This window comes from Mobula hypostoma, chromosome 6 (assembly GCF_963921235.1).
Source record: "Mobula hypostoma chromosome 6, sMobHyp1.1, whole genome shotgun sequence".
NCBI lineage: Eukaryota > Metazoa > Chordata > Chondrichthyes > Myliobatiformes > Myliobatidae > Mobula > Mobula hypostoma.
Window position 1 is genome coordinate 68,616,360 of NC_086102.1, and position 22,549 is coordinate 68,638,908.

At 42.1% G+C, this 22,549-nt stretch overlaps 1 protein-coding gene across 1 annotated transcript in view; it reads left to right on the top strand.

The window, feature by feature from the left end:
- LOC134348080 (SR-related and CTD-associated factor 4-like) overlaps positions 1-22,549 on the top strand; it is an 80,888-nt gene that overhangs the window by 54,668 nt on the left and 3,671 nt on the right. The window contains exons 14-18 of the mRNA XM_063050921.1: positions 2,850-2,963; positions 3,416-3,572; positions 10,354-10,469; positions 11,760-11,919; positions 21,595-21,693. Of these exons, the coding sequence (XP_062906991.1) occupies positions 2,850-2,963; positions 3,416-3,572; positions 10,354-10,469; positions 11,760-11,919; positions 21,595-21,693 (646 nt within the window). The remainder of the gene's footprint in view (positions 1-2,849; positions 2,964-3,415; positions 3,573-10,353; positions 10,470-11,759; positions 11,920-21,594; positions 21,694-22,549) is intronic.

The window sequence follows — 22,549 nt, forward strand, 5'->3', positions numbered from 1 at the left end:
TTGCAACAGTACTGAATTTCCTCCATCTGTAGACAATTTTTCTTAATGATGAACAGTCAGGTCTTTGAGAAATGCTTTTGTAACCTTTTGCAGTTTCATGCATCTCTATGATTCTTGTTGTTTTGATCAAGGCATGGTGCACATAAACAGATCTGTTTTGAGGAAAGCAGGCTCTGTCAGACCTGACGATGAGTGTCTTTTTTATAGGGCACCTCTACAACCCATACATCTACATCTCAATGATTGGAACACCTGACTCCAAATAGCTTTTGTAGGAGGCATTATCCTAGAGGTTCACATACTTTTTTGAACTTAGACTGAGATTGTTAAAATGATGTACTCAGAATTGGTGAGAAGTACAATTTTTTGTGTGTTGTTCATTCAGGCAGATTGTGTTTGTCTATTATTGTGACCTAGATGAAGTTCAGACCACATTTTATGAGTTATTAATGCAGAAAAACAGGTAATTGCAAAGGGTTCGTAAAGTTTTTTTCTTGCAACTGTAGATAGTGAGGTGGCAGAGGAGATTTACAAAAATAGCACTGAGTCAAAATTTAATTTACAAACCCCATTTCCAGAAAAGTTGGGATATTTTCCAAAATGCAATAAAAACAAAAATCTGTGATATGTTAATTCACATGAACCTTTATTTAACTAACAAAAATACAAAGAAAAGATTTTCAGTAGTTCTACTGACCAACTTAATTGTATTTTGTAAACATACACAAACTTAGAATTTGATGGCTGCAACACACTCAACAAAAGTTGGGACAGAGTTAAGATTGAAAAGTGCACAGAAAAGTCATGCTACTGTGACAATTATAGCCACCTGGGCTCGGCAGTACTTCGGAAAACCATTGTCACTCAACACAGTCTGTCGCTGCATCCAGAAATGCAACTTAAAACTGTATTACGCAAGGAGGAAGCCATACATCAACTCTATACAGAAACACCGGCGAGTTCTCTGGGCCCGAGCTCATCTCAGATGGACCGAAAGACTGTGGAACCGGGTGCTGTGGTCAGATGAGTCCACATTTCAGCTAGTTTTCGGAAAAAACAGGCGTCGAGTTCTCCATGCCAAAGATAAAAACGACCATCCAGATTGTTATCAGTGAAAGGTGTAAAAGCCAGCATCTGTGATGGTATGGGGGTGCATTAGTGCCCACGGCATGGGTGAGTTGCATGTATGTGAAGGTACGATTGACTCTGAGACGTATATTAGGATTTTAGAGAGACATATGTTGCCATCAAGGCGACGTCTCTTCCCGGGACGTCCATGCTTATTTCAGCAGGACAATGCCAGACCACATTCTACACAGGCTACAACAGCGTGGCTTTGTAGACACAGAGTGCGTGTGCTTGACTGGCCTGCTGCCAGTCCAGATCTATCTCCTATTGAAAATGTATGGTGCATCATGAAGAGGAGAATCAGACAATGGAGACTGCGGACTGTTGAGCAGCTTAAGTCTTATATCAAGCAAGAATGGACAAAATTTCCAATTGCAAATCTACTACAATTAGTATCCTCAGTAAACGATTAAAAAGTGTTAGTAAAAGGAAAGGTGATGTAACACAATGGTAAACATGCCTCTGTCCCAACTTTTGTTGAGTTTGTTGCAGCCATCAAATTCTAAATTTCTGTATGTTTACAAAATACAATTAAGTTGGTCAGTAGAACTATTGAAAATCTTTTCTTTGTAGTTTTGTCAGTTAAATAAAGGTTCACGTGAATTAACGTGTCACATATTTTTGTTTTTATTGCATTTTGGAAAATATCCCAACTTTCTGGAAATGGGGTTTGTACTTCTGGTCTAGAAGGGGAAGATTTTCTCTTTAGAATGGAAGTTTATTGGAATTGTTCAAATGGGGCGGGGGGAGGGAATTTCATAGTCAGAGTAGTTCTTTCCAGTGGTAGAAGGATTAGCAACCATAGAACAGAGGTGTTAAGGTAATTCAGGGAAGAACCCAAGAGTAAGTGAACTTTTGGTGGTTTACAATTTAGTGGTGCGGAAGGCAATTTGGGGCCGACTTGTGGTGTTAAGACATCAGCACTGAACTTCAAGGCAGATGATCCTGAATTCAATCCGAGCTGGGTCCAAACCTGGGCAGCAGCAGTATCTGTGCGGAAGAAAGGCCCGGCAATCTACTTCCATATCTTGCCGTGAAAACCTTAAGGACCCAATGGTCCATGAGGTGACGAAGGGTCGGACTTGAGACTGAAAAACAAAAGCAGATCTAGCAAAGGGGAATCAAATAAATGATGGAAGAGGTATGTGGGAAGTGCAGAGGTGGGGGATTAGTTAGCTCCTACAGAAAGATGAGAGGTGTGATGGACTGAATAGTCTGCTTATCTACAAGAATGCTTCCTTCTCCAGTCTCCTTAAAATTTAATTAACATGTTATGTATTTTCAACTTGCATTCAACTTCTACAAATAAATGAATACCAGAATATGATGTAACATTTGAAGTAATTTTGCAAATAATTTTGTTCTGATATAAGTGCTCTTCTTGGATATGGCAAGTCAGTGTGAAGATAGAAAGCATGATAACTTTGCAACTTGTTTTAACAGCTCAGCAACGTGTGGTGGCAATGGCAGTGTCTTTATGACAGGATTACAAACAGTTGTATGTATAGTCAAGAGCAAATTAAAACCTGGTAGTGATTAGTTATAAAAGCAGAATTCTATGGATAAGCAGATCCAGTAGCATTTGTGGAGAGAAGATGAAAGTTAGTGTTTTGTTTAATAAGTATTCGTTAGCATGTTTGTTTGTAACTTGGTTGTTGTCTATTCTTTCTGGCTCTATTACAGGTTAGTTCGTTCTTAATCTACCTTTTGTTCTATTATAGATGATTCCTCCAAGGGGCTGCGCTTACATTGTGATGGTTCATAGACAAGATGCATATCGAGCCTTACAGAAACTTAGCAGAGGAACATTCAAAGTTAATCAAAAGCCTATAAAGGTATGCATTGTGCAGATGTTGGAAGTATATGGTTTACTAAACTGGGGCTCAGTTCTGGCAAGTGTAACCTTTGGTGACCAAATGATTTGATTTTGTTCTGCACAGCATTTATGGAAGGTATCCATTGTTGATATACCTCTCTGTTAATTCTGCTATGGCATAGAATGTCCATCAGTTTGGTAGAATTAGGATGAATTTTCAGTTTTCCATTCAAGCAAGGATATTTTTAAGAATTTGTTTAGTAAATGGCAGAATTAATTATAATTCCTCAGAAATGTAATGATCTTACTTCAGTTATGTTTCTGAAATGATTTCTGGAACGTCTGCAATAGAAATACTCGTAACAGTGCTCTATTTTGAGGGAGCAGACCTCTTAACGTTTCATTACTGGACCAATATTAGATTTTGAGCAAAACAAAATGATGTAAACAATATTTACATTTTTCCCCCAGATTGCCTGGGCCTTAAACAAAGGAATGAAAGCAGAATACAAGCAGTTTTGGGATGTAGAGCTTGGGGTTTCATATATCCCTTGGGATAAAGTCAAACCGGAAGAACTGGAGCGTTTGTGTGAAGGAGGAATGTTGGACAGTGAAACTCTTTGCCCAGGTAATTGTTATCAACTCTGAATATTTTCTTTGAAAGAATGTGTTTTCAATAAAATTAAATACTTTATTTCAGTATACTGTAGGAGGGTAAATTTTTCAGGCCTGATTGTTTACATCTTTTGAAGAATATGGCAGTGCTGTTTCTGATCACTCCCTTTTGTTGTGATTTTGATGGACTTTAGGCTCTGTGACCTAAAGTTAATGAACGATAGGGCTAGATTGAACTGAACTGTATATGTTTCGATGGTTTGTGGTTTAGTATTTTATGTTCTGAGTTTTTGTGCTCTTTTTTTTGCTGTTTTGTACAATTTGTTCTTTTTCATGTGTTGAGGGATTAATGTCTTTCTTTGAGCGGGTTCGATGGTTTTTCTTTATTTGGTGGCTGTCTTTGTGGGAAGACAAATCTCAGAATTGTATACAGCATACATACTTTAATAATAAATGTACTTTGAATCATTGAAATTATGAATGCACAAATTGTCATTTCCAAATTTCATTAGGTTTGAGGATGGTTCCAAGAAATGGCAGTGTACTTGATGTAGCCTCACTATTTAAGGAGAAGAACAAATGGGAAACAGCAAATAGTTACAGACAATGTGCTGAAGAACTCAGCGGGTCATACAGCATCTGTAGAAGGAAAGAAATTGTCAGCATCTCTGGTCGAAGCCCTGTATAATTTTTTTTCCCCCCCACATACTGTTTGACCCATTGAGTTCTTCACTTTGTTGCTCTATATTCCATCATCTGCAATCTCTTATGTCAACATCAATTCGATGGACTGGCTTGTGGAGTGACTCAAGTCTGGAATATTATTGAGCAGTTGGTGTCAAAGCAGATGGAAATAAGAACAGAATTAGACAGGATTCACATGAATTTATGGAAGGAAAATCACCAGCAGGTAAATAAGGGGAGAAAGCAGTGATGTGCGCTTTGATTTTCCAGAAGGCCTTCGGCATTATTACTGACATGAGATTATTAAGCAAAATGAGAGTGCATTGCTGTGGCAGTACTGAATTGAAGATTTGTTCATAGGGCAGAAAAAAGTACCAGGGTAGGTTTATTTTGGAGTGGAAGGCCTTGACCCAGGGGTACTTCACTGGTTGGTTTAGGGTACCAGATGTCCACAACCTCTTATCAATGATTTGGATGAAAATATGAAGCATAGTATATACTGATTTGCTGCTGATAGAAAGCTTGCCTGCCATGTGGGTTAGAGGTAGAATATATTGAGGTTTCATGGGGAAAAAGAAGAGAAGTCAGTGGGTGAAGATGCAGCAAACAGAATATAATAGGTAAAATGTAGAGTCATTTATTTCACTTGGAAAAATGGGAAGACTAAGGTTGTAGATTGCCTGAAGGATAAGTTTGGGGGGGCACAAATTTCCTGATAAATGAATCACCTGTAGTTAATGTGGAGGACCAGCAGGAAATTGGGAAGACAAATGGTATCTTCACCTTAATTACAAGAGAATTTGAATTCAGGAGTAGACCTCCTGCTTCACTTCAAATCACAGAGCGCAGAAATGAACCCTTCCTATCCATTCGAGTTTTATTTTCTTAGCTCTACAAATGCAACTTGCCTGTGTCGGGAGAACTGTATTTTTCTGTGGCTTTCATAAATGCCTCTTAAGTTGAATGATATCTGATTTTTATCATCACATCTGGTAGAATGTTCTAGATGTCAGCCATGTTCTGTGCAAATACAAAAGCTTTCCCTTTCCTCCCACCACCCATACTGCCTTGTTTTAATAGCCTACTCTGACAGCTTCTGGCTATCTACCTTAGCAATGCTTCTCAATCTTGTATACTTCTATCAAATCTCTCCTCAATCTCTTTCACTTCAGGGAAAACAAACCCAGCCTGTCTAATCAGTCACCATAACTAAAGTCCTTCAATCCAGTCAACATCCTGGTGAATCCCCTGCATTCTCTCCTTTAGCAGGGCAACTAAAACTACACTCAGTGTACCAAGCATAACCAAACCAGTGTTTTGATCAGTTGTTAATTTGCAAAGCCAAAATAATGTAAGGTGGAACCTATTGAAGTTCCCAACGTTAATCTTTAAATTGTTGAAAGGTATGCAATTCACCTACCAGAGCAACAGATCAATGGCAGATGCTATCTCTGTGGCCCTACATTCCTCAGAACACCTGGAGAATAAAGACACATATGTAAGGCTTCTTTTCATTGAATACAGCTCTGCCTTTAATACCATCATTCCAAATAAACTGATTCCTAAGCTCCGGAACCTGGGCCTTAGCACTCAGATCTGCAGCTGGATCTTCAACTTCCTCACAGACAGGACCCAGGCTGTAAAAATAGGGGACAAGCTCTCCTCTACAATCACTGAGCACCGGTGCCCCACAAGGCTGTGTAATCAGCCCCCTGCTGTACTCACTGTACACCCATGATTGTGTAGCCAAGTTTCCATCAAACTCAATATATAAGTTTGCTGATGACACCACAATTATAGGGTGTATCTCTGGTAATGATGAGTTTGAGTACAGAGAGGAAATTAAGAACCTGGTGGCATGGTGCGAAGACAATAACCTATCCCTCAATGTCAGCAAGACGAAGGAATTGGTTGTTGACTTCAGAAGGAGTAGTGGACCGCACAACCCCATTTACATCAGTGGTGTGCAAGTAGAACAGGTCAAAAGCTTTAAGTTCCTCAGGGTCAATATCACAAGTGACCTAACTTGGTCCAACCAAGCAGAGTCCACTGCCAAGAAGGCCCACCAGCGCCTTTACTTCCTGGGGAAGCTAAGAAAATTTGGCCGGTCCCCTGAAACCGTCACTAATTTTTATAGATGCACCATAGAAAGCATTCTTCAGGGGTGCATCACAACCTGGTATGGAAGTTGTCCTGTCCAAGACTGGAAGAAGCTGCAGAAGATCATGAACACAGCCCAGCACATCACACAAACCAATCTTCCGTCCTTGGACTCACTTTACACCACACGCTGTCGGAGCAATGCTGCCAGAATAATCAAGGACACGACCCACCCAGCCCACACACTTTTTGTCCCTCTTCCCTCCGGGAGAAGGCTCAGGAGCTTGAAGACTCGTACGGCGAGATTTGGGAACAGCTTCTTTCCAACTGTGGTGAGACTGCTGAACGGATCCTGACCCGGATCTGGGCCGTACCCTCCAAATATCCGGACCTGCCTCTCGGTTTTTTTGCACTTCCTTACTTTCCCTTTTCCTATTTATAATTTATAATTTAAATGTTTAATATTTACTACTGATTTGTACTCCAGGGAGCACAAAGAGCAGAATCAAATACCACTGTGATGATTGTATGCTCTAGTATCAATTGTTTGGCGACAATAAAGTATAAAGTATCCATTCTTTCTGCAGCTCTACAGCCTTGGTGACAAGTATATTTGACAGATGAGATTTTGTAGTGATTAACCTATAGGAGGTATGTGCCTGTGGACACAACATATGCTGTACCATGGTCTCTTCAACCCATCCGACTCCAGTTTACCTGGGCATGACACTGGATAGGACACACTCATTTGCCACCCACATCCAAAAACTCCGAGGAAAAATTGGCTCTCACAATTCCCTTGAAAAAATTAGCAGGCACGAAATGGGGACTTAGATCAACTGCCCTAGCACTCTGCTATGCACCTGCAGAATACTGTGTACCTGTGTGGGGCAGATCAGCCCATGTGAAGAAAATAGACCTGTTGCTTAACGAAGCCTGCCGAATAATCACGGCACACTGCGCCCCACACCCACTAACATCATTTACAGACTTGCAGGCATTGCTCCCCCAGAGATCCGAAGAGACAGTACAACAAAAATTGAAAAAGGTAAACAGAACTTGGATCCACAGCTCCCACTACATCATCATGTGCCAGTTTCCAACCGCCTAACTACTGCACAGAGTCTTGTCATCTTCAGAAGTTTTCTGATGACTCTGCCATAGTTGGATGCATCAGCAAGGGAGATGAGGCTGAGTACAGGGCTACGGTAGGAAACTTTGTCACATGGTGTGAGCAAAATTATCTGCAGCTTAATGTGAAAAAGACTAAGGAACTGGTGGTAGACCTGGAGGGCTAAGGCACCGATGACCCCTGGTTCTATCCAGGGAGTCAGTGTGGACATGGTGGAGGATTACAAATATCTGGGGATACGAATTGACAATAAACTGGACTGGTCAAAGAACACTGAGGCTGTCTACAAGAAGGGTCAGAGCTGTCTCTATTTCCTGAGAAGACTGAGGTCCTTTAACATCTGTCGGACGATGCTGAGGATGTTCTACGAGTCTGTGGTGGCCAGTGCGATCATGTTTGCTGTTGTGTGCTGGGGCAGCAGGCTGAGGGTAGCAGACACCAACAGAATCAACAAACTCATTCATAAGGCCAGTGATGTTGTGGGGATGGAACTGGACTCTGACGGTGATGTCTGAAAAGAGGATGCTGTCCAAGTTGCATGCCATCTTGGACAATGTCTCCCATCCACTACATAATGTACTGGTTGGGCACAAGAGTACATTCAGCCAGAGGCTCATTCCATCAAGAAGCAACACTGAGCGTCATAGGAAGTCATTCCTGCCTGTGGCCATCAAACTTTACAACTCCTCCCTTGGAGGGTCAGACACCCTGAGCCAATAGGCTGGTCCTGGACTTATTTCCTGGCATAATTTACATATTACTATTTAATTATTTATGGTGCAACTGTAATGAAAACCAATTTCCCTCGGGATCAATAAAGTAGGACTATGACTAAAATCGAGGAAAAGCTTTGCTACAGTGGAGGAACTACTGCACGGAACATCCCCCCAAACATACAGGATTGACCTCTGGCAACAAACAGAAGCCAGAACCCCACCAAACAATACAGTGCAAGACCCCACAGAAATGTTGCCAGATGGGGCACTGCTTGACAGACGGAAGTGGTGCACTCTCAACAGAGCGAGAGCGGGAGATTGTAGGATGGGAGACAACATGGTGAAGTGCGGTTTAAAGACCAGCGTATCCTGTGAGTGTGGCGAAAGGGTGCAGAACATCGAACTGCCCACTCTCTCCTGATTTAGCTGACACTGACCTGCTCAACATCAACCAATCAACACTAGAGTGGCTGGCTGGCTGGTATGACAAGCTGTGATGATGATCAACCCATAAAAAAAAATGTAAAGGATTCCACTTTCTGTTCAGTCACCTACTGTACTGTGCCAAAATCTTAGGCACCTTAGATTTTTAATATAAATTTAGATTTAGATGTTTTTTTGTCTTCTGCATTAGTGTGTCAGTAGAAAAAAGCAAATTTTAGATTTCTGAACATTCATTTATCAAAAAAAGTTAGATATTTTTGTATCTTGTTAAAGAAAGTAACATATTAAGTAAAGGACCGCTTTTCAAATAAAAACTTGATGGCTTTGTAGGTATATAGCTCAGTGCATAATAACCAGGTACTAATGGTCAATGACAAAATGAGTTGAATGAGCTAAACTGATCAACAGAAACAGGTGTAGAAGGAATCAAACTGGGCAAAGGACAACCAGTCCAAAAGGTGAGGGTGTGGCAGATGTGACAGTTTAACCTTCAAATTATCAATTCTTGCACAGTGGCAAGAGTGAGCATAGCAACAAGACACAAAGTGATCACCCTGTATCAGCAAAGTCTCTCCCAAGCAGAATTTTCGCAGCAGATATGAGTTTCAAGATTTGCTGTCCAATCTCTTTTGAAGAAGCACAGAGAAACAGCCAAAGTTGAGGACCAGAAACACAGTGATTGGCCATGGAAACTGGGTGCAGCAGGCAAGAGATACATCAAACTGACATCACTTCTGAATTGGAAGATGTCAAAAACTGCTGTCGGCTCTGAATTCACAGAAACCACTGGAACCCAAGTACACCCCTCTACAGTCCAGAGAAATCTTGTCATAAGTAGTTTTCATGGAAGAGTTGCTGCCAAAAAGCCATTCCTCTGAAGTGGAAACAAAGCCAAGAGACTCGCACACAAAATCACAAAGACTGGGGTGCTGAACAATGGCAGCAAGTGCTCTGCACTGACAAGTCAAAATTTGAATTTTTTTGGCTCAATCAGGAGGCAGTTTGTTAATAGAAGGGCTGGAGAGCGCTATAGAGATGAGTGTTTGCAGCTAACAGTGAGGTGCAGTGGAGGTTTCCTATAGGTTTGGGGCTGTATTTCTGCAGATGGAGTTGGTGATCTGGTCAGGATTAAAGGAATCATCAATGCTGAGAAATACAAGCAGATTCTCATTAATTATGCAGTTCCATCAGGGAGGCATCTGAATGGTCCCAATTTCATCCTACAGCAGGGCAATGACTCCAAACACACAGCCGAGGACATAAAGAACTATCTCAAGTGACAAGAAGAACAAGGAGTTCTGCGACAAATGGTATGGCCTCCACAGAACCCTGATATGAACATCATCAAGGCTGTCTGGGATTACCTGGAGAGACAGAAACAAGTGAGACAGCCAAAATCTGTAGAAGAAATGTAGCAAATTGTCCAAGATGCTTGGAACAACCTAGCGCTGACTTTCTTATAAAACTGTTTGACTGCTGCATCTAATAAAATTGATGCAGTCTTAAAGGCAAAGAGTGGTGTTGTCACACCAAATACTGGTTTGATTTAGTTTTCTCGTTTACTGTTCTTTATAGTTTTTTTGATATTTTAACTTTTCCATTCATTATTTTTGAAAACATCTTTGCTTTACAGATTTTTTTTTACATGTGCCTAAGAGTTTTGCACAGGACTGTACGAATTAACTGTCATGTTTGATTCTGATTTGTGTTTGTATTAGAATGGAAGAATATTACAAAGGCACCACCAGCTGTCGCTGATACTTCTGAAAATGGCAGCACAGCTGTAACACAATCAGAAGAAATGCCCCAAACCTCCCTGCCCATGCCTACACAGGTAAGAATGAACTGTGATATTTTCCAAGTTATTTATATTTAGTTGAGTGCAATCTTTCCATGGGCAGGATAAAGGAATTCTGAATCCATTGCCATAGTTGCAAGGCAACTTGTGAATATTTAAATATTTGCTGAGGATAACACCAGAGACACCTAATTTGTTTGTCGTCTTTCTGAAATGAAATAAGTGTCATTGTGTTCACAACATATGGCTGATTGCTGTACACTTTCTTCAAATCTTAAGTGTTTAGTAGAGATACTCTATATCCCTTCACTAGTGTGAGATGGTGGCTGATTACATTTCTGTGTTGATCCTTGCCATCCTAAGCATTGATTTGTCATCTATTTAATGCTTTTGCAAAATATAAATCTACCCTTAAAGAATAGACAATTCCAGGAGAGAGTTCAACATATTATGCAATACTCAATCTTTTGATGCTGTTGGTGTGCCTTTCCTTCAGCTGCATTGGCACTGAATCACTGCCTTTCAGCCCACTTCCACTCATTAAAATGGTATCACGTAAGTTAAGAATGTTTTGAGTTACAAATTTCTGCAACATTAGAACTGTGATAATCTGGCACCCTGGAATTTTGGTGGCAGTAAAGCAATATTTTCACACTATTGAATTTTTACTCCTAATAATGCTGTTGTATGTTTTTGTTTAGCTTTTTAAATGTTCCATAGTAGCATAATAAATTTGCCATTCAGCACATTGAGCCAAAAGGCAGCAGGAAATGACAAGGAATTCAGATCCCAGTCCTGATTGCACACTGGTCCATGTTCATAATCTTTAGTATTCTGGACCCCGACCCAAGCTCTTCTGCACACACATTGGATCCCAGCTCACACTCTGAGTTGGTGAGTAAGCCATGTGTCAGTTAATCAGGACTACGAACAATTGACTGCTGAGTTGTCACAATTCTACTGTGCAATCCAATTGTCTTTTGAGTACTCATCCTCAAATTACATTTTTTTCCCTCATGATTAGCAGTCCTTAGGATTAGGAGCAAAGGGGGAGATTATATCAATATTAGCATTAAGCAGCAATTGAAATCCTAGTCAGTCAAGAAAAATAGCTATCCAGTCAGTCTGAATTGCACTGGTTTTTATACCGCACTTAGCTTTTATTTTCAATGTTGTTATTTGTATAGTCGCTCTGGGGGGAGGGGGGAGTATTTGTTGAAAAGAAATGGATAAATGTTTTTAAGTATAAACCATATTGATCTATATATTTGTATGAGGTGCATTAAAAATATTACAGAATTTTACCTTAAAAATGTGTTATTGCAGATGCCTGGAGTTCAGCCGATTCCAGCTGTTAATAGATTGCAGCCTCCAAATTTTTCAACAATTCCACCACCTACGTTCAATCCAGGAGTACCACCACCACCCCCGCCACCACCACCTCCATTTATGCGTCCTGGTTTCAATCCAGTCCAGCCACCACCTGGTACGTCACTTCACTAAATCTTGAGCAGTAGCTAGGACATTGAACAAGATAATACGTTGTGAACCTCAAGTTTGGTCCTTCAAAGTGAAGTAATTAAGACTAAATGTTACCTTTGATCTTGTATGGTACCATCCTTTATCTTTTTAGGTAATTTCTTTTGACTTGAACATCATTGGGAAGTGAAAGGTTCACTTAGTGTTCCTTTTTGTTCTTCAAAAAATCAAAGACAAACTTTTTAAATAAGCATATAAGGGATGAAATCACGTAAGTTTATCAGAAAGATGTAGCAATTATCCTGGAGAATATCCTATCAACATATAAACTGTAAAAATCAGATTGACAAAAGAAGACTATATGAGGAATTAGTAATTTTAGGGTAGTTAATGAGAATGGCATGTGTGGCCAATAGGAAGCAGGTAATACCAGAACTGGTACTGTGCAATGGGATGAATTAATGGCTAGTGGTTAAGGTGCTCAAGGCAAGAACAATTGATGGAGCAACAAATAATCTGGATGGACCCAGAGGACCGAACAGCATCTGAAGTGGAGGGAAAGGAGTTCTACATCAGGACTGAGGGGGAGAGCAGCAGTAAAAAGAGGAGAGGGGAAGTAGTGTACTACTGACCAGAGGTGATTGATGGACTGAGGACGGAGAGATGGTGATGAAAGGTGACATGTGATCAAGACAGGTAGGGGAAGGGAAGGGATTGATTAGGGAGACAGGGTGGATAGAGGCAGAACAAAATAAAACAGAAGATGGAGTTGGTTGGCTCTTGAGGAGGGTGAAGCTGGAGGGAGATAATCAGGAACACAAAGGCTCCAGTGCTGCAATCTGATAAGGAAGAAAAGTGATAATAGAACCAATTAGGAGCCACTAGTAACAGGTGAAACCAACACCAGGTGAGGGAGAGCCAGTGGGTGAAATGTGTGGGTATTAGGTGGGTGGAACTGAGTGGACGAGGGGCACCATGTATTATATATCGTTGGAGAGAAGACTAGATTGAAGACTGGTATTTGAGGATATGAAGGTAGAGCTAGCTACACTGAATTGGCAAATTAGTTTCAGAAATTGGTCAGTTCAAATGCAGTAACAGACGTAACTATTTATACTTACTTGTACAATAGATTCTGGTTAATTGGTCCATTGATTAATTGGAGCATCGAGATAATAGCCAAGATTTCAGTTCTTTATTTGGGATACTTTGTTGCTTAATTGGGATAGGGGACTGTTGCTGTACAGTTTCTAAATAGTGTCAGTTGCATGTGTTCAAAAAGCAGTGATTAGCAAATAAGCATTAAGACAATTGAGAATTGTTTTGCTCACTATGGTTTCAGGCATTCAGGCTTGAATATTCCAGAAACAGCTAAGAGTGATAATGAAGTGCTTTCACTATCGACAGTCATCTTGAATGTTACAATGAAAATGCATATTTGGAGGATGCAATTGTCAAAAGCATTGTATGAAGGCAGTCCATTATCTGCACCAGGGCAATGTGTTGGTCGTCCGTCTGGTTCTGTGATGACAGTGAAACATAGCAGAGTTTTTATAGTGGGAAAGCTGTAGCACTGGGACAGTTTCACACTCTTGACCTCGGAAGTCTGGGACTAATGCTGCGAGTAGTCATCACAAAGGGGCGACTTCCTTGGTTGCAGTGGATAGCCATGACCACTACTGTGCCTTATGCCCTTTGCTCTCCATAAAACTTTGCAGAACTGTCTTCTATAGCATTTGGATCTCTGATCTCATCTGCCTAATCCACCGGAGCTGGCTTCACATGCGAGGACAGTCATATCCCTGTTTCTTCAGGGTATGAGGCCCACCACCTACGCTCACCTGGTTTAGCCCACCTGTCAAAGCATTGTACTGGGGTGTGGCCAGTGTAACATGCAAACAACTGCTTGGAGCCACAGGTGAGAGTTGAGTGCCCAGTGGGGACCAAAGGTGAATGAGCTACCCCATAATGGATTTGACAAGCCCCTTCACCAGAGGTGCTACCCATCCTTTGACACACCATACGTGGCAACGTACACTGGATGAATTCTTCCATGGATAACTATTAGAAACGAATACAGTTTTGTAGTACTGTGGTAATGTTCTAATTTGTTCTGTATTTGTTGTTAGTTAAATTATAGTTTTTTTTAATATACCTTTTTAACTATTTCCAAGAAACTTTGGCATATCATTTCATTGGGCCAAAATGTACTTGTCCCAATGTGTTCCAATTAAGTAGAGTTGGCTGTATTAGGAAATTGCTGTGGTGTGTTGGCACTACATGCAACAAAAATAAGTTAGAAGTATAGATGTGGATTAAAATGTGCATAAATACATACATTTATACCAGCATGTATTTACATTGTAAATAGCATTATAAAAAGTGGTTTAAAGTATTTACAGTGCAGTGACTGAGATAATAGAGGGGGTGGGGATCTAACTAGAAAGGTTGATCAGATTAACTGGTTTGGAGGGGAGTGAAACTTTTAAGACAGAGTGAGGTTTTTGTTTTGATAGCCGTATAGTGCTTTAAGAGGAAGCTTTTAGAAAAGGCAGTTTGGTGGGTGGGTCATGTACCTAATGATTTTTCTACCTGCTTCATATAAGTCTTGCAATGATGATTGATTGCAGCCAATGACCTTTTTGCTGTCCTTAAAGTTGGCTGTAGTTTTCAAGTATTGTTAAGAGGATGTTGCACCAAACCAGACAGTAATGGCAATGGCTGATGTAAGGATCTTACAGAATAAGTGGAGTCAACTCATTCCAGTGAGAAATAAAGCTGTGGGGGTTTATTGAGTCTTAAGATGTACTGCTTTTTGAGTCTTAAAATAAATGTTTGCTGATACAATTAGTGCATTTGTTTTAACTTTCTATAATCAAACAGATTTTGGGTCAATGTAGGCTTTATTAGATTAGAAGATAGCAATTCAGCCTATATTCAGCTGGGGAATGAGAAAGAAAGCAGGAAACTAAGCAGTTATAAGATATAATTAAAGGTGGAGCACTGAGAAAATTTTGTTAATTCTGCACAGTTGATTCTATTTTGTGAAAGAGAAATGATGTTTGACCAATTGTTTTGGACAAACAGTATGTGCTGTGGATAAAATGCAACTGGTCCCTAGATCTCCAGATGACACTTGGTGAGGTGCTGCACCAAAGATAATGGCAGAGAAGGCCATGGTGCAGGAGGTAACATTAGTTTACATAGAAGACTGGCTAGCTGACAAACATAAATGTTTTTGTTCCCCTGATTATAAGCGTGTAATGAGCTACAGGGATCACTGCTAGTGCCACAAGTTTTTACACATTATATAAGTAACTGGTGAGGGGACTAAAGATATGAATGATGCTGATAACACAGCGGTAGTTAAGAAAGCACATTGTGGATAGAACATAGAATTGTATCGCATTGAATAAGCCATTCAGCCTGTGATGTGTCGATCTTGATGCCAATTTATACTAAATATCTTCCTCTGTATCACCCATATGTTTCTATTCCACTATAACCCTATAACCTGTTCCAGACATTTACCGACTGCTGTGTTTAAAATAAAAAGGCTCTCGTGTTGCATTTAAACATTCCCCCTCTAACGTTAAAAGCACGTCCTCTTGGTGTGTCATTTCTACCCCAGGAAAAATTTTTGTTTACCCTGCCTATGCCTCTCATTAATTAAAACAATTCCCCTCAGCTTTTGACTCTTAAGGGAGAACAAGCCAAGTTTGTCCAACTTTATAGCTCATACCGTTTAATCCAGGCAGCATTCTGGTAAACTGATTCTGCATCTTCCCCTCAGTCTCCACATCCTTCCTATAATAGGCAACCAGAACTGCTCTGGATCTTTTCATTGCTCCTTTGACACTATCAATCCCCTACCCCCCACCCCCACCCTGATCCCAGTTCTCATCCATACTGAGTCTTTACCATCCCCTCCAACCTCCCTCTCTGAGGCAGAACATTCTGTCCTCAGTAAGGGCCTCACCTCTGTCCCCCTGCATCTGCACCCTCAGTAAGTTCCACACCCACTATGGTTGAGCTGCTCTTCCACCACCTCCACCTTCATGCCAATTTCTTTGGCAAGGACTCTCCACCCTACGCTGATGACCCCTTCTCCCATCTTCAACCTTCCTCCTCTTCCTGGACACCCCGCTGTGGTCTTCTGCCTGCTCTGAATCTTTTCATCACTAACTGTCGATGGGACATCAACTGTCTCAACTTTGCCACTCCTCTCTCCACTTCCAACCTCACTCCTTCTGAGCACACTGCTCTCCGCTCTCCACACTAATCCTAACCTCACCATCAAACCCACAGATAAGGGGGGGGCGCTGCAATAGTCTGATGGACTGACCTCTACCTTCATGAGGCCTGGCAACTACTGTCAGACAGCCCCCACTAAGGAACACCGGGCCATTGTCTCCCACACCATCACTGACCTTATTAACTCTGGGAATCTTCCATCCACTGCCACCAACCTCATAGTTCCCTTACCCCACAGCTCCCATTTCTAGCTCCTACCCAAGATCCACAAACCTGCCTGTCCAGATAGACCCATTGTTTCTGTTCATTCCTGCCTCACTGAACTTTATCTGTATATCTCAACTCAGTTCTATCCCCTCGTTCAGTCCCTTCCTACCTACATATGTGACAATTCACACACTCTTGATCTTGTTAATGATTTAAAGTTCCCTGGCCCTGATCATCTTATTTTCGTGAAGAATGTCTAATCCCTATACACCACCTCTATGCCCCACCAGGAAGGCCTCAAAGCTCTCCTTTCTGGACACCAGACCCAACCAGTTCCCCTTCCGTCACCACTCTCTTCCGTCTGGTGGCATTGGTCCTCACTCTCAATAATTTCTCCTTCGGCTCCTCCCACTTACAAACAAAGGGTGTAGCCATGGGCACTCATATGGGTCCCAGCTATGCCTACCTTTTTGTCGGCTATGTATAACAGACAATGTTCCAGGCCTGCACTGGTATCACTCCCCAACATCTGCTACGCAATATCAATTACGGCATCAGTGCTGCTTCCTGCACCCTTGCAGATTTCGTCAACTTCATCAACTTTGCCTCCAACTTCCACACTGCCCTCAAATTTACCTGGTCCATTTCTGGCACTTCCCTCCCCTTTCTCGTTGTCTCCGTCTCTGGAGATAGCCAATCTACTGATGTCTGCAGCTACCTGGATTATACTTCTTCCCACCCTGTTACTTGTGTAAAAAAAAATCATCTCCTTCTCTGTCTCTGCTGCATCTGCTCTCAGGATGAGGCTTTTCATTCCAGAGCTAAGGAGATGTACTGCTCCTTCAAAGAAAGGGGATTTCCTTCCTACACTATCAACACTGCTCTCGGCTGCATCTCTTCCATTTCGTGCACATCTGCCCTCACCCTGTCCTCCCACCATCCCACCAGAGATGTGGTTCCTCTTGTCCTCACCTACCATCCCACCAGCCTCTGCATCCGGCACATAATTCTCCACTTCCATCTCCCAACGGGATCCCACCACCAAACACGTTCCCCGCCCCCCCACCCCCACTTCCTGCTTTCCGCAGGGGTTACTCCCTAAGTGACTCCCTTGTCCATTCGTCCCTTCCCACTGATCTCCCTCCTGGCACATATCCTTGCAAGTGGAACAAGTGTACACCTGCTCCTACTACCATTCAGGGCCCCAACAGTCCAGGTGAGGCAACTCTTCACCTGTGAGTCTTTTGGGGTCATCTACTGTATCCAGAGCTCCTGGTGTTGCCTCTTGTATATTGGTGAGTTCCAGCGTAGATTGGGAGACTTTCAATAAGCACCTAGACAATATGATATGTCCCTGTGGCCACCCATTTTAATTCCACTTCCCATTCCCATTCCAATATATCAGTTCATGGCCTTCTCTACTGTTGCAATGAGGCCCCACTCAGTTTGAGGAGCAACACCTTATATTTCCTCTGGGTAGTCTCTAACCTGATGGCATGAGTGTTGATTTCTTAAACTTCTGGTAATGACCCCCCCCCCAACCCCCTTCACCATTCCCCATTCCCATTTCCCTTTCTCACCTTATCTCCTTACCCGCCCATCACCTCCCTCTGGTTCTCTTGTCCCTTTTTCTTCCTTGGTCTTCTGTCCTCTCCTTTCAGACTCCCCCTTCTCCAGCATTGTATCTCTTTCCCAGCTCTCTTCACTTCATCCCTCCTGGTTTCATCTATCACCTTGAGTTTCTTGCCTCCCCCCACCTCCTTACTCTGATTCCTGTTTTCCCCTTCTGGTCCTGATGTAGGGTCTTGGCCAAAATGTCAGCTTTCCTCTTTACCGTAGATGCTGTCTCGCCTGCGGAGTTCCTGCAGCATTTTCTGCATGTGTTGCTCCAATACGCAAGTGTGGTCTGACTAAAGTTTTATAAGGTTGTAGCATGACTTGCATACTCTAATACTCAACACCTCTACCAAGAAGACAAACATGCCATATAACAGGAATTCTGCAGATGCTGGAAATTCAAGCAACATACATCAAAGTTGCTGGTGAACGCAGCAGGCCAAGCAGCATCTATAGGAAGAGGTGCAGTCGACGTTTCAGGCCGAGACCCTTCGTCAGGACTAACTGAAGGAGTTAACTAAACAAGTGCTACACATGCCCTTACACTTCCTCCCTTACCACCATTCAGGGCCCCAAACAGTCCTTCCAGGTGAGGCATCATTTCACCTGTGAGTCGACTGGGGTGATATACTGCGTCCGGTGCTCCCGATGTGGCCTTTTATATATTGGTGAGACCCGACGCAGACTGGGAGACCGCTTTGCTGAACATCTACGCTCTGTCCGCCAGAGAAAGCAGGATCTCCCAGTGGCCACACATTTTAATTCCACATCCCATTCCCATTCTGACATGTCTATCCACGGCCTCCTCTACTGTAAAGATGAAGCCACACTCAGGTTGGAGGAACAACACCTTATATTCCGTCTGGGTAGCCTCCAACCTGATGGCATGAACATCGACTTCTCTAACTTCCGCTAAGGCCCCGCCTCCCCCTCGTACCCCATCTGTTACTCATTTTTATGCACACATTCTTTCTCTCACTCTCCTTTTTCTCCCTCTGTCCCTCTGAATATACTTCTTGCCCATCCTCTGGGTCACCCCCCCCCTCCTCTTTTCTTTCTTCCCGGACCTCCTGTCCCATGATCCTCTCGTATCCCCTTTTGCCTATCACCTGTCCAGCTCTCGGCTCTATCCCTCCCCCTCCTGTCTTCTCCTATCATTTTGGATCTCCCCCTCCCCCTCCAACTTTCAAATCCCTTACTCACTCTTCCTTCAGTTAGTCCTGACGAAGGGTCTCGGCCTGAAACGTCGACTGCACCTCTTCCTATAGATGCTGCTTGGCCTACTGCGTTCACCAGCAACTTTGAAACATGCCATGTGCCACCTTTACCATCTTTTCTACTTGCATAGCTACTTCTAGTGAACTGTGCACCCAAACCTCGCTGCTATTAAGGAGTCAATCATTAACTGTATACTTCCTCCTTTCATTGACATTCCTATGTGCAACATCTCAAATTGCCTGAATTAAGCTCCATCTCCACTTCTCTGCCCAAATCGATAACTGATCTATATCTCACAACTGCTACAGGCTTGGTGTCCTCTGCACCCATCTACATTTTCATCCAAATCATTGATAAATATCAGAAACAACAAAGGTCCCAGCATTGATCCTTGAACACCATGGGTCATGGACCTCCACCTATAAATTCAGCCTTCCACCACTACTCTGTCTTCTGTGGACAAGCCAGTTTGAATGCAAACTTGAAATTCACCTGGATCCCATGTATCTTTATCTTCTGAATTAACCTACCATGAGGAAACATCATATGCCTTACTAAAGTCTTTGTAGATAATGTCCACTTCCTTCCCTCTTTAAGCACCTTCATCACCTCCTCAAAGCACTAGATCAAGTTGTAAGGCATGACCTGTCCTGCACAATTCCATGCTAACTTTCCCTCAGCAAGCTGTTTTTCCAAATGCACATTAATTGTATCCTTCATATCCTCTCCAATAGCTTCCCTACCACTGACATGAAACTCACTGGACTATAATTATGATATTATCCCTACTTCCATTCTTGTACAACATTGTTCAGCAAACACAGAATGCTGCAGGAAAATAGCCAAAGTTTCGGCCAAGACCCTTCATCAGGACTGAAATGTAAAGTGGCAGAAGCCAGAATAAGGAGGAGTTGGTGGCAAGGATTACAAGCTGGCAGGTGATAGGTGAAACCAAGTGAAAGGCAAGGTAGGGGTGGAGGATGTGTGAGAAGCTGGGAAATGATACTGTAGCTGGTAAGAGTAAAGGGCTGAAGAAGGGAGAATCTGGTAGAAGAGAACAGTCACCATGAAATAAAGTGAAGAAGGGGAACAGGAGGGAGGTCATGAAGGTGGGGGAGAAGAGAAAGGGTGAGAGGGCCACCAAAAGGGGCAATGTGGGGGAGGGGGAGGGGAAAAAGTGGGGTTGAAAAAGAGTGGAGTGGTTACTGGAAGGTAGAGAAATTGATGCTATCAGATGGAAATATGAGGTGTTTCCTCCCACTGGAGTTTGGTCTCATCATCCCACTCATAGTCTGGCATGAGCACATATATCTGAATATGAGTGAGAAGTCTGATTGAAATAGGTGGCTCCTGGGAGATACTGGCTGTTGCAACAGACTGAGGTAAGGTGCTCAGCAAAGCGGTCCTTCAGTCTGAGTTGGGTCTCACCATTGTAAAAAGGGCTGCACTAAGAGCATCAGATACAATAAACTTGTCCCAGTCACAGGGATAGATCTAGAAGTATATCTGTGGGGAGACGAGTGGACAAGAGAATCGCCTAGAGAACTGTCCCTGCAGAAATTAGGTGATGGTGGGGGAGAGAAAGGTGTACTTGGTGGTAGAATCCCATTAGGCAGAAGTTGCTGTGAACAATGTTCTTTCACTCGGGTGGGTAAGGGGACCTTCCCTCCCTGTTGCATCGGGCGAGGGCAGATTGCTGGAAATGGAGGACATGGGAATGAACAGCAGAAAAGAAACTCTGTCTTGAGCCAAAAGAGGACATTCCAAATGTTCTGGAATGGAAAGCTTCATCTTGAGATGCAGGTGTGGTGGGACTTGGAGAAGGGAATAACATTTTTGTGAGTGACAGGGTGGGAAAAGGTACAGTCAAAATAACTAAGAGTCAGTGTGTTTGTAGAAAAAGTCAGTAGATTATCTGTCTCTGAAGATGGAGACAGAGATTGAGAAAGAGAGGAGAGAGATGAAATTGATGAGCGCAGGAAGCAGCACCAGTGCAATCATTTATGTAATGGATAAAGAGGTGGGGAGCATTACTGGTGTTGGCTTGGAACATGGAGTGTTCTGTGTTGCTGATGAAAAGGGGGGCATCGCTGGGGCTTCACCTTTGCTTTGAAGAAAGTGGGAGGTGCTGAAAGGGAAATTGTTGAAATAGTTCCGCTAGATGAAAGGGAGGTGAGGGGAGGGGGGTCGGGTTAAATCTTCGGTAAACGACATCAGCGTAAAAGAAATTGTCATAAATTCTTGTGGAAGTATAGTCAAATTAATCTTGAAATATGATATGTGAAATATGTAAAGACAAGAAATGTGAGAACATGTTTTGACTCTACTGTCTTTATTGAAAGATCTATTTTAATTTTAATTTCTTTTGATATTTCTGATTTTTCAGGTTACCTCCCGCCTGGACCTATGCCTCCACTGAGTGCTGCAATGCCCATTGGAAATACAGGAACGAACATTCCAACGTGCGAGTCATCCCAGCTTCCTGGTTAGACATTTTTCATTACTTTATTCTTTAGTGAATTTCCCTGAACCATGAGTCCAATTTTTAAAGTTTGTTGCTATTCAGAAGTTCTTTATTTTTCAAACAAAATGGTACTTTTCAGACTCTGTTAACTTTTAAAGGCCTTTTATTATTGTTAGCATGTTATTAATCATTGACTCTTCATCCACAAGTAACCTTAAATGAGTAGGTTGTCATTAGGCAAGGTTTCATTAACCAAAAAGTATCTCAACTATGATCTTTGTTTCCAAGTCCATTGATGTTCGCAGTAAAGGTATAAAAGTTGTATCTGTTTATGCTTATTCCTTGAAATCCAATATCACTTCCTCATTACCTTGATTGCACACTTACAGAACACAACTGACTAGATAATGTATTCAGGCAGTATTTTATTTGCTTTGATTAAAATATTCCATTTAATTATTGAACATTTTACTTTTTTAACTGCAAATCGCTTTTGAACGTAAATGCTTTGTACGATAAATTTCATAACCCCTTAAATCTTTAGAAGTGGCAAGAAAAGTTGACTTTTTTTCCTTACAGCTAGCAGTAGAACAGTAGCTGAAAAGTGATAAAGATGCTAACTGGTGGCACAACATTTTAACACGCTTTCATATAACAAATTCATATGGGTAGTTGAATGGATAAGCACTAATCATCTTTCTTGAACATGGTAGCCTTCATTCATTGTCAGCTGTAGAATTCTGTTGGTTTCCCAGCTAGTGCAAGCTGGAAACAAATGAGAGAAAATCTGCAGATGCTGGAAATTCGAGCAACACACACAAAATGCTGGAGGAACTCAGTAGGCCAGGCAACGTCTATGGAAAAAAGTACAATCGCC